The following is a 13,233-nucleotide window of genomic DNA, read 5'->3' on the forward strand; positions in this document are numbered from 1 at the left end:
CTATAAAATAGTTAAAAATTCTATGAATTAATTCTTTGCCTTGTTGATTTTCAAAGTACAATACTCTAGATGCTAATTCTGGCCGAAACACTTGCTCATGTAATGGATGTAGTACTTTTGCTGCTAGGTTCTGTTGAAATGCTTGTTCATGTTTCCACAGCATCTCTGCCAGCTTGGTTTCCGAGTGACATACCAGTCCCAAACAGCTCAGCTCCCATGTCAAGCTCCCTCTAGTTTTGTGGCTGCCCCACCTTGGCAGGCTTATGCATTTTAAAAGTTTACTTTTGTCCATAAAGTCTTTTCAATAGTTTTAAAATCATTTTTGACAAAACCCTAGTGACTGCAGATTGGTTAAATTCAATAACACTTGACACAGTAATAAACTGAATAATATTTCTTTAATAGCTTTAACCCTAAGCTATTATCTGAATTTGTTTCACATCTAGGGGCACTTCAATTTTTTATATCATGGCTCAGTTTTAATACAATTGGGTTTTTTTTTCCATTTACAAATCATCATCATACAGGTTCTTACTTCCTAATAACGTTTACCTTACACTGCAGTTAAGCAGGACTTTTGGATAAGTGTGTTAATGGTTAATCTTCATTTCTTATACTCACTGATCTTTCTTGGTGCTGGGTTGGTTTTTGCTTCCAAAGCACACAGCCATCTGAAAATCTAAAAAAACCAACCTTTTGTGGCTCCCCTTTGGAGCCTCTATAGGATTTTAATTAACTAGCCTTTCTTTACATTTGTTTGATCCCTTTTACGATATACACTACAGGTTCCAAAGGAATGCACCTTCCTTCCGTAATATAATCCTTAGCCTGTATTTGCCATGAATCATGTTCACCATTAATTTTCACATGAAGTATAACTGTTTGTTTTTGTGCTTAAAGAGTTTCCATGTTTCCATATCAAAGTCATTGTCTAAGTTCTGAGAGTCACCTTAAGGCTCCGTGTTCCTAACATGGCTGCATGTGACCACCCCTCCTCTTGCTCTACTTCAGAGGTGCACTCGCTCTAATGTTTCATTCTTGTCCTGCAGCTCTTTCAGCTGCTACCTCATTAGTACAACAGGATCCAGTCTCTTCCTATTATCCTGGTCTAGTCCCCCCTGCCACAATCACATTCTCTAGTCCTTATTTAAAATGAACTTCATATGAACGTCATAAAAACATTAAGGTAACAAAGCCAGATAACATCAGCTACCTGTGTTTGGTTTGAGAAAGGATTTAGCAAAGACGGCCAGGAAACACTGACAGCCGCTCAAAACGGGTCTGTCAGTTTTTGCAACTTTGAATGCAAGATTCAAATGGAATCTTTTTAAAAGCCAATTAACTTTAAACATACAAAATGGGATTTTACAATTTGTTTAAAACCTTGCGCAATTACACAAAAGTTCTTCATTTCTTTTAACTATTTTTCTCAACACTGCTTGTGTTGCCCTAATTATTTTTTTACACAAATGTACCCAGATTACATTATCTACTTGTCCATTCAGAGGCAACCAAGTTCAAATGGGAACCCCGTATTTCCTTTTAGTGATTTTAACTAAATTGTCCATAGTCAAATGAGTCTCATCAGTTTCGAAAGCTTATGCCTGCAAATATTAAATTTGTTAGTCTTTAAGTGCCACAGAACTTCGTTGTTTTTGCTGTATACAGACTAACATGGCTACCCCTCTGGAACTCTCTCATCAGTTTGTTTTTCTGCCTGCAGCAATCATTTTCAATTGATTATTTAAGACCATTCCTTTGGGAAAAGGGTCCATTTTCTTTCAGAATGACTGTAAAGGATTCTGGGGACATGAGTATAGTGGTGTAGTTGTTACCACCTTACCTCCTGTTGCGTAATTTGTTTGACTACCAGGGTTCCAGCAAGACTGCGCAAATTGGACTGCCATAATCAGGGATTTATTATCAAACAAGCGTTTCCCCCCCTTATTTAATATTACATCCAATACTTTTACTCCACCAACCTGCTTAGTCCCTGCAGCACTCTGTAAAGTTTGTAACATCTGTGTAAATGAACCATTTAACTCCTCACTCTCTTTAATTCACTTCTCCCTCTAAGTGACATTTCTCAGCAGATTTCTCTCGGCAGCTCTGAGCTTATCTTTGTGTTTTTCGCACTCCTTCTTTAGCTACATTTACTGTTCTCTCCATGATTGCCCATGGGTCTTCTTGTTTAAAGTTTCAGAGTCATTCCACGGACCTTTTTTTCTGTGCTCCGCCAAGCATTCTTTTACATAGGTATTCCTCTTATGTGACTGTATTTCTCTTTAGTTGAGAACAACGTGTTTTTTTTGTGTGTTTTTCTTGCATTTCTTGTCTAATATGTGCTGAAGTTCCTTTTCCATCCGATTCCAGTCTGCCCATATCACTTCCCTAGGGAATCCAAAGGAACCCCCTTTAGATCTAACCCATTCCTCCAATGCCCTGGAAATCTCCTCAAAATTAAACCCTTCCAACACCATTGCTACACTGGGTTGCTATCCTTGATAATAAAGCTATGCATATAATAAACTATACATTACCTGCACCAGACATATGGATCCGAGTCATGGCAACACTATGTTGGGAAGCCAAGTGGAAAGAGGTCTCGGTGGGACTCCCAAAAACTCACTTCAACTCCAGATTTTCTCACTCAGCTATATTTATTTAATATACAGCAAAGCTACACTGAGTTGATCAGACAAGTGTTGAGGGTGGATATAGGGCATACCACACATCCAGAGTTATACAGAAAATCTTTTCCTTTATATCCATTTACACATTGCAACACATTTTGGGATTGGCTTGGTTATTTTGTAGGAACCAATCCCTGTACAGAAAATATAACCTGGTCTTTCCATTCCAGATTTATCTTGTCCAATTTATTTTAGCTAGCACAGACATCCTGACTCCAGTACTGTTTGTTAAGCCCCTATTTACAAATGAACCTTCCATTCACCTTCCCAATCACACCCAAGTAATGAGGCCAGTTACTTATGTCCAGCCAGACCTACATTTGTCCCCTTTTAAAGTTCAGCTCTGCCTCAAAGCAAAGTGTTCTCAACATTAACAAATGTTAATAAAATGTTACTCTGATCATCTTGAATGCCAAAAGGCCAAGCTCCCCAGAAATGGTCTCCATTTGTGTTTATGCAAAATGTTTCCATAAAGTTTTCAAGCCATTATCGTTTGCAAGCACATCTGTAAAAATGGGTTTTGAGAGCGTAAGTTCTAACATCTGCACAAATCATCCAAGTTAAACTAGGTATAATAGACTTGCATGCATGATTTGCTGCAGGAGAGGCAGCTGAGAGAGGAGGAAAGCACCTGCCATACAATGAGGATTTCTGAGCTAGCCTATGAAAAAGAGAAAGAAAGACAACTTGAGCTGGAGCTCACTTACCTGAAGAGACTATTGCAGAATGAAAGACAGAAGGCTCTTACCGCACAAGAACAGGTATTGCCTATTTGTTTGGACATTTTCAAATTAATTGCACTAAATACAATATTCACCCCCCTGGTACCTGAACAGCTTTCAAGAGCTGAAGTTCAAGTGAAAGATTAATTTTGTCTTGTTAGATTTCTGATTAATATTTTTAACAAAAATTCAGAGCTCAAAAAAGAGCTTAAAAATCAAAACCTGTCCTAGGTCACTGGTAACAAGTTGCTGGGTTAGGGTTACATTGTATTAAAATAGCTCTTGTATAATGTTAGAATGGATGGCGGAGCGGTATGGAGCTCACATTTGAAATATCTAGACTCCCTAGCACAAAAATTCAAATTCCAACAAGGCTGACTCAGTCCCTTAACCTTCCAAAGCCGTTAATCTATATACACATTATTTACAAAATCTGTGATTCTTTGGTATTAAGGAAACTTTACAAGTTAAATAAACACAACGTTTCATTTGCAATTATAGCATATAAAATTAGTGCAAGTGGACTACAAAAACATATGAATATACAAAACTGTATGTACTACTAAAACTACTATAGCCCAACTGCTTGAGAGAGCTGCTCCAAAACATTATTCAAACAAAAACAAAACAAAAGTCATAAACTGAGGTATTTTTTGGTTTGCAAATCATTCACTAACCATTTTGAGCTCTGTGAATTAATCTGGCACTCCAAAGTAGTCACTGAATAATTTGTGAACAATCTGCAACTTTTCCCCTGAAAGTTTAGTTTAAACTGTCTCATGAGCTATTTACTAGTATTTGCCATGAATAATTGTATATTCTTGGTACAAATGAGAAACCAAAACAAATATTTTCATGAATACCAGTAATGTCCTCACAGTTAAGAGCAATATAGGCTCAAAAACATTTACAAGTCTTTCAGTTCTTTGACTACCTCTAGATTAGTATAATCAGATTTGCACGCTCATTAGTATAAATTTTGCCACTCTCCACTCAGTTTGAATATTATGGACCTGATTTTCATAACTCTGCCAAATCTGTGAGCAGTTGTCTTCGGTTACTGCAATTGGATTCAAATCAGAACTCACTGTGCATGCAAACATCTTTATTTGCATATATAATCATACTAATGTATGAATTAATTAGATGTTTGTGTATAATTTTGAGAGTCATTTTTAAAATCATTTGAATTGCAGGTAAAGGCAAAAGGTATAAATTCTCCCACACCAGGAAAAAAAAAGACATTCACGTAAACAGCACAGAAACACTAGTGCATCAGACAAAACTGTTTGAATTTCTGTGGGGAAGTTCTTAAATAAGGATTGCACTATGTCTAACTTATGACAATTCTGTTGCCCATCCAGCACCTTTAAATTGTTTATTTAATAAATTAAAATTAAAAAACCCATAGGTAATGCAATGGTGACTGGGCAGTACAAGGTAGCACTCCTATCTCTCACCCCCCAAAAAAGGAACCTTCATTTGTTGTGCATAGACCATGTCTTTAGGCCTGTACAAAATATAAATGAACGTTGCCCCATCGCACTTACACTTCAATACAGACAAAAGTTCCCCAGGAGACCTAGAGAAGAAGATTCTTTCTGGGAAATTTTTGATAGGGTGAGTAGCAATAATGGATGGGTAATGCATTTTCACTGGCTGTTGACTTTCTACCACCTAAGTTTTAAATTCTTGCATTGATTGTAGCTGGTCATTACATTATTCTGAATGCAAAATATTAAGATTACCTTCCTACAGAAAGAGGGTGAGGCAGACGACCATCTCTAAATTAGATTGCTGGCAATCTGAAACCACAGGAAATGAAATATGAGTTTGTTAATGCTTCTATGGTACTTTGGAAATGTAACTGCAAACTAAGTCCATTCATTATATCAATAGGTACGACGTCTCCAGAAAGAAAGAAAATCTGTAGATCTAAATGGACAGTTGCTTCAGAGCCAGCTAAAAGATTTAGAAAGGAGATGCTCAGGAGCTCAATTGGAAAATTCCAAGCTGCGAACAGAAAAAACGCATTTGGTAGAGCATATTTCTCAGTTACATAAACAGGTAAATAAATTCACTGCTTTTTAAAAAACGTGGTAGAAATATTACCCTATGAGTGAGTCACCTTCCTTCATAATGAGTATACTACAGAAAAATATGAAGTGGTAATTTAAAACTACACATAGTTATAGACAGCCAAAATTCTCTTTTCCAGACTTACATCAGTTTAATAGCTGGAATAACTTCGAGCATTTCTTATTTACACCACTGGTATTTAGTCCGTGGCCGCTTATTATAAGTGGTGCAGGCAGCTACACCTATTATTAAAGATGGCTTAAAGCTTACCTTAAGACACTGTTTTCAGTTGCTTATAATTTCACCAAACTAATGTTGTGGGTTGAACTTTTCCTGATGGTGTCTACTCAAGCTGAATTTTTTGGGGAAAATTTCAGCAGAAACAGCCCAAATGTTTCTCAGAATACGATTAGGGGAAACACCACTGTAAAAATTTAACATGGGCAAACAATTGTTTATCTGAGAAGCTCTAGTACCTCCATTCTTCACAGTAGGGACATGAAACTTGGAAAGGGCAGGGAGATGCTTAGGCAAGTGCAAAAAATCCAAGGAAGAAAGTCTGGCTTCTAACTGGATTTATACTTCACAGATGTACTGATAAGCAAGGCTCTAGTTTTTAGATCGTGTATACATTCCATTCTCTTTTACCTCATTCAAAATAAAAATTAAAATCTAGGAAGAATCTGGGCAAAGTGGTATCTTTTATTGTGTAATTCTGTACATAACTACTTTACTTGCCATTGGAGCAAATGAGATGAATTTTCCCACCCAGAACTATTTAGAAAAACTTCTGTTGTTTTACACTGTTTCCTCTTCACATAAACATGTAAACCAAAAGGCCCATATACAAAATAAGGGATCCATTATAGATACGTGCTTTGCAGCAGCTTAAAAGTAGGGTTAAATGTAGGGTTTAATTAGGGTTAAATGTTATGGCTTTGTTGAAGAAACTTTAGGAACATTTACATTAGGTCAGTTTATGTATGCTTATATATCAAGTTTCACCCTAGAATAAAATTTTAGAGCAAAGACTCTTCCTAGCCCCTAAATTATATTATACGAAAACACTAATGTCTTTTTCTTTTCAATTACCTAGATTTCTGGGAAAGAAGATGAAATCCGTCGCATGCATGGACATGTTAATACTATGTCCTATGACCTCCATAGTCTGAAATCTCAAGTGGAAACAGAACACACCTTGCAGAGAGAAAGAAGGAGAACATTCTCCAATATTCTAACAGCGTACAAGTCACCTGCAAAATGAGCTCTATTCAGGGAAGTGCTTATTGAAATGGAGCTAACCTAGTAATTTTTTTAAATGAAACTGACGCTTCTAAAAATTAGTTTCTTAACTTCCCATGGTAAAAAATAAAAGGTATGTCTTGAAGCACCTATATAAAGCATACTGCTCTTCAAAAATAGCATTCTGCATTTCAACACAACAAATGAAACTAGGCCCCATCAGAGTCACTTGGAACCTGGGAAGGTGGGCTAAGAACACTGCGTAAAGGCAGTCTCAGCCCTTGTGAAGCTGGCTTCTGTCAAGGAGTGGTGTTTCTTAATTCCAAGGGTAGTCCCATGCAGTCATCACTCCTGTCCTAACCAAGGTGGCCAGCCTTGACATGAGCCCTTGAGGGGACAAACATGCTTCTGGAATTTAACACGAACAGTGATGGATTTTCCATTTCATTTTGAATTATACAACGAGAGAGCTTTATTTAAATGAATGTCCCTGCCACACAAACACTAACATTCTCTACCAAAAACAAAGGCATCAATACGTATAAGACTATGCTACATTTCTAAAGTTAATTGTGGGAACCTTCTTGAAAGCCCGAGAAGTAAAAGTTAGTGAGCATTGGGGATCCAGGATCAACAGGAAAAATTCTCTGTTGAACTAATCGAGTGTTATCTTGCCTACAACTCTGAAATTAAGGAAGAAATGGCAAGTTCATTCTCAATTTTCTCAGAAAAAAGTCCTCTTAGGTTCAAAGTAAATTAAAGTTATTTAAATAATTTATTTAAATAAATTAAGTAAACAAAAGCTGACCATTTTGGAAGTTTAGAACAATCCATTTAGCCTTTTTCAGATGAACAGAAAACAGTTTCCATAAGAAAAACATGTTTGCACTTAATTTGAAATCTGCTTCAGTTTAAAGTGTCAGACTTCACAACTCTACACAGTTAGAGAACTGTCCTTCCCAAAAGGCAGGGAAATTCAAAAAAGTTAAAGGTTTCTATAGCAATTTTAGTTCTGCCAAACTGCAGTTACAGATGTACATCTAGCCCCAAAAAACCTTCATCACAAGAGGTATTCAAATATTCCTCAAATCCAACGGCCTATTCACTACACCATTACTGACTCCTTGGGTTGATCTTTATTAAGTTTTTCCTCTTTCATCATTTCCTCTTGGCACCAGAAAGCACTCAGATCACCAGAATTTATCCCATCTTAATTTCTCGTCAGGTTTCCAATTTCAAACTTCCCAAGCCTTTTAAAAACAAAACAAAATGACTAACCAAAAACTGGCTATTCCTGCAAAATGAGAAAAGCAACTTGTTTGCATAGTGCTCGTTTTCATGAGCTCCTACTCCGTTTGAGGTCCCTAGGCACTACAGTAGAAACGTTTTAGGTAAGATGGGAGACCCATTTTGCTGACCAACATGGAAAGGCAGTAGTCCCTTACTAACAAGGTAGGATAGACTCATAAGCTTAACTACTTTAGATGGTATTTGGTTAAAAGATTTCTTAAAACCCCAACTATAAGAAGTCTTCATTATTAAACCACTGCCATGGGTCACACAGAGACTGTATCTACTCTACAAACCATAGTCAATACAAGTTACATTGGCATACAGTAGTGTATATTACTTGGGTGTGTACATACTTGGCTGCTTGCATTGGTGCTGCACACACTCAGCAGGAGCAATTGTTTCAATACAGATGTGCTGTGGATCATGGGTAAATACCCAGTGTGCCACATGCCATTGTCTGGTGCAATTTTTTGGGGAAGTTTTTGTAACGTGTTGGATAAAAATGACTCACCCAAGGATCTTTGGAAAATAGGCAGTTTCCAGCATGCAACTTTCTCCATCCCATAAAGCCATCCATAACCCAATAATTTCCATGCATTTAAAAAAAAAAATCCCACACACCCATTCTGCATTTTTCCATCTCCACCATCTTTGACAGAAGCATGGAGCCTGCAGAGCTCTGCACTATTCTTATGAATGTTGCAAATACAGGACACACGATCCTCCTGTATTTGCAGTTGTGCAGGGAATACAGCAGCCATGGGAGACATGACAATTTCTTCAAGGACAGTCTGCCAAAGGACATAGCAAAAAATTAATTAAAAAAAAAACAAAAACCCAATGTAAAGGTTGTTGGGGGCATTCTTGGTGCAGCTGCAGATTAAGTAGAGTGCTGTTTCTGGGCCCAAGAAACTAGCACTGACTGGTGGCTTGTATTGTAATGCAAATTAGGGATAACAAGTAGTGGCTGCAGAACTTTTGGATGTGAAAAGCCACATTCCTTGATCTATGTGGCCAACTTTCCCCAGGCCTCTAGCGCTGGCACAGCAGAATGGTAGCTGTGTTGACAGTACAGAAGTGACTGGCCAATGCACTTTGGAAGCTCGCAACACCAGTTTGCTACTGGCCAATGGGAAATCATTTTGGAGCTGAAAAATCCAAGGGAGGGTGGGAGGAAGCAATTGTCATGCAAGTGCATAGGGCCATTAATCATCTCCTGCTATGCAGGACTGTGACTCGGCAATGTGCAGAATATCATGGATTTATGCAATAATGGGGTTCCAGAACTGCAGTGGAGCAATAGACAGCACAAACCTCCCTCTTTCGGAACCAACCCACCTTGCGACAGATTACATCAACAGAACAGGCTACTTTTCCATGCACATGCAAGCACTGGATAACAGGAGATGCTTCATTGGTATGGACATGGGCTTGTCATGGAAGGTGCATGAGGTTTGCATCTTTAAGAACATAGGACTGTTCAAAGTAAGCTTTAAGCGGGACATTCTTTCCTGACCAGCAGATTACCACTGGCAATATTGAAATGCCAATAGTGATTCTGTGGGACCCAGCCTACCCCTTGCTCATGAAAAGATATACACTCACCACCTCGACAGCACCAAGGAAGGATGCAGCTACCAGTACTGCAGCAGGTGAAGGACAGTTAAATATGCTTCTGGTAGATTGAAGGGAGGCTGGCGGTATTTACTCACTAGGTTGGATCTCAGTGAAAAAAATATGCTCATTGTTATACCTGCTTGTTGTGTCTAGCATAGTGTCTGAGGCAAAGGGGGAAAAGCTGCTGCCAGGGTGGAGGCAGAGCAGCTATCTGCTAACTCTGAACAGGCAGACACAGAGGCCATTACAAGACCCCCATGTGGAACTACACAGCTGAAGGAGGCTTTGAAAAAGTACTTTAACAGTGAGCCACAGTAGTGTTCTGTGCTGGACAATTCTTGGGGCATGGAGCTTTGGATGCTGTTAAAAACTGAGTAGCACTTGCTATAATTGTATAACTATGATGGGGTGTTTTCCTGAAGCTATGAATTACGTGGTGCTTGGTGTGCTTTTGCAAGTACTGGCTGCGTGGAATACTGTTATGCATTCTGCAATATTTGTTCTGAACTAATAAAGATAATTTGATTCTCCAAAAATAGAACTTTATTGACAGACAAAAACAGTGCGGAAAAACAATATGCAAAATAACCATAGGCAATAATATTTAAGTTTAATAAAATAACAGGGTGAAGCTTTAAAATTGGAAGCGGAGTAAACATTTATGTTCATCTGAATGAACAGATATAGTCTGTTGTGGCTTCGCATGCACCAACTGTAGTTCACACAGGCCAGTGTATATGAAACTGGTTTTCCTTCCTGGCTCCCAGCATAGAGTGCTACGGGTAAGGTTGCAGCCCGTGATGTCACTTGAAACATTGTGGAAAGGGAAGGGGGAAGAAAGGTGTAGTAAGCAGCAACCATGGAGTTCTCCAAGGACTGCAAAGGATAAAAAATTTGAGATTTTTGAACCCAACCAAGTTTTGCAGCATTTGTGTTTGCTGCCTGGGAAGACCCATTATGTTCTGGTGCATTTCCTTCTCCTGGTCCTGTTTCCTGTCCTCTTTCCTTATCCATACTGTTGGTCATATTAGCCCTCCAAGCTGTTTGTTCATGGTCCAATGCAGCACTGGCATGCGGGATTTCGCAGAACAAATTATTCCTGGTCCTCTTTCTCCTCTTCATCTGGATCATTAGGTTCTGCAGGTATGGAGGGGGCACGGTGGCCACACCAGAAGCTGCTGATAAAGACAGACAGTTGTGCTAATTGGATTTACACTCAGTGAAAAGATATGTTTCAAGACTCTCTTCCCTTGTTCCCATAAACACTTTTAATTAAAAAATGCTTATGGACACTTCAAGCTTTGGTGTGCCTCAGCTCAGCACCTCTCCAGCATCAACCATGGTGAGTGTGGTCCACCAGGGCAATCGTAGGATTTTCTATTGCATGAAGCTATACAATTTCGATCCCCGTTTCAAAGAAAGAATATAGGGCAATGGTACTGAAAAACTGGCATTATATTCCATAGGCAGTGGTGATTTTAGCTGATCTCTTCTGCCCCCCACTATCCCTAAAGGATCACACAGGCACAGAGACTACAGCTGCTACCAACATCCCGAAGCTGCCTGGGCCTGTATATCACTAGCCTGTTTACAGCAATGGTGCCAGCCAAACTCACCAGAGAGTGTCATGGGTAAGTGTCCTACTGCGGAGGAATAAAGCAGCTGGGCCTAGAAACCCTTGTGAGAGGATTGCAGACTCTCTCAGGAGGATAAGAGGGACATTCCAATGTACACTAACAAAATGCTCCACATGCCCCCTACTCACAACCCTGGGAATGAAAAGCAGATATCAAATCTACCTCTGTTGGTTATACCTCTACTTCTTCTCATAGGAGTAAAATCATGTGACATCTACACCTGTCTCTCGTTAATTTGGGGATGGGTGTCATCTTTAAATTTAAACGTTGTAAGAAAAAAATGCATGTATACATTTACCCAAGTTCCTTTCCCCTTCGTCAAGCTCATCCATGCTCGTCTGGCAGGACTGGCTAGACTGTGGCAAAGTCTCAAACAGGCCTTGGTGGCAGCTTGGCTGTCTCCTCCCCCTCCACCCCCCCAATGTCCCCATTCTCATCAGGGGTGTCTTGGGCTCCTCAGTGACCCGTGGGGCTCTGGAGAGGTCTCCATCACATATAGCATGCAGTTTGCTGCAAAAGTGACTAGTCTGTAGGGCAGCACTAGATCTATTGATGGCCTCCCTGACCTTGCGGTAGCTCTGGCAAAGATCCTTTGTTTTCATGCAGTACTACAAGCTGATCCCATCATACCCCTTTGCCTGCTCCCCACCTGCAATCTGCTTGTGGATGTCCATGTTTCTACAGCTGGCCCATAGCTATGCTTGCACAGCCTCTTTGCCTTATAGGCCAAGGAGATCCAATACCTCCTGTCTTCTCCAGGCAGGATTGCATCTAGTGCACAGAGCTGGCATGGCTGTTGAACACTAACCCACAACCATTAAGGGCTAGCACACATACCAGCTTATCTCAAACACACAAGAGGGGAGATGGTTTCTGTGACCTCTGGTCAGTGGACTTTACAATTGTGACCAAAGTGGTCACAGTAGCAGGGAATGGGGCATTTTGGGACAGTTACTGGAGGACTGTTAGGGTTGACACAGGTCATGCAATGCCTATATTCTCACTGCATCGACTGCAGTAGGCCGACCATGGCTCTATGCTGTTCAGGGAGGTGTTTGGGGGTTATTTTGCCTTGTAAAAGGGTGCTTACATCAGCCAGAGACCCATCTTAGCATAATCTGAGTACAGATACATGCATAAATATGTAGACGCAAAGTGATTTGTCAATCTAACTCTGTAGGATAGACCAGGCCCTAGACTGGTTCAATTAAAGACTAGATGAAAAACTGACAATTAGCAAGTATACATTCTCCTAACACTCCTGGGCAGTCTGAATAGGAACTCCCAAAACAGAACCAGGTGCTAAATTAGAGCGTATTGCTATCAAACCACTGCACACAAATCCCCCCTCCTGCAGATATAATTTGGCAATACATCTAGCTTTTATTGTAGCAGCAAGAATGTCTGAAGGGATGTCTAAGTTGCAGATTGTGCAAGCCCTGGCAGATGTGCTCATCCAATGGGCTCAGGTCTCTAGTGGAATACACTCTGAGTGTTGTGGGGAAGGGAGGGAAACTGCCTATCTGTCATATAGGCAACAACTTTCATCCATCGGTAAATAAAAGACTTCTCATTACAGGTTAAGCAGGTTGGTCACATATTCTGTTATCTAGATTATTTATGTAGAATCTAAGCAGATGCAGAAGCTTTTATGTTTGCATGGAGTTTTAAGAACCTTAGACAACAGGAATTTTAGAAGCACCAACTATACTGTTCTCTGATCCACTTGGAGGCAGTCTTTCCATCAAAATGTCCCCCCGAGCCTAGTGGTTCAGGAAGGAATCTTAGAGAAACAAGCAGTGACTGATCTCAACACCAGTTCCTTGGAGACAGATTAAGTAGGGGCCTCTGTAGTAAAGGGCCTCCCCCAACTCTGGTTAAACAGAATTAAGAGTCTGATATTAAAAAAAACAAACCCAAACCCTCTCTGTTTTACTAAGAATATTTTAG

The 13,233-nt window shown here is 39.7% G+C and overlaps 1 protein-coding gene across 1 annotated transcript in view; it reads left to right on the forward strand.

Annotated features, from left to right (window-relative positions):
* LOC137156679 (trichohyalin-like) overlaps positions 1–10,174 on the forward strand; it is a 34,371-nt gene extending 24,197 nt beyond the window's left edge. Inside the window, exons 7-9 of the mRNA XM_067553570.1 lie at positions 3,296–3,454; positions 5,315–5,482; positions 6,591–10,174. Coding sequence (XP_067409671.1) covers positions 3,296–3,454; positions 5,315–5,482; positions 6,591–6,758 — 495 coding nt within the window. The 3' untranslated portion in view covers positions 6,759–10,174. The remainder of the gene's footprint in view (positions 1–3,295; positions 3,455–5,314; positions 5,483–6,590) is intronic.
* The last annotated feature ends 3,059 nt before the right edge of the window (positions 10,175–13,233 follow it).

The sequence above is a fragment of the Emydura macquarii genome, unplaced genomic scaffold, assembly GCF_026122565.2.
Source record: "Emydura macquarii macquarii isolate MOO-44397 ecotype Brisbane River unplaced genomic scaffold, CSIRO-AGI_Emac_v2 contig_1477, whole genome shotgun sequence".
NCBI classification, from domain to species: domain Eukaryota; kingdom Metazoa; phylum Chordata; order Testudines; family Chelidae; genus Emydura; species Emydura macquarii.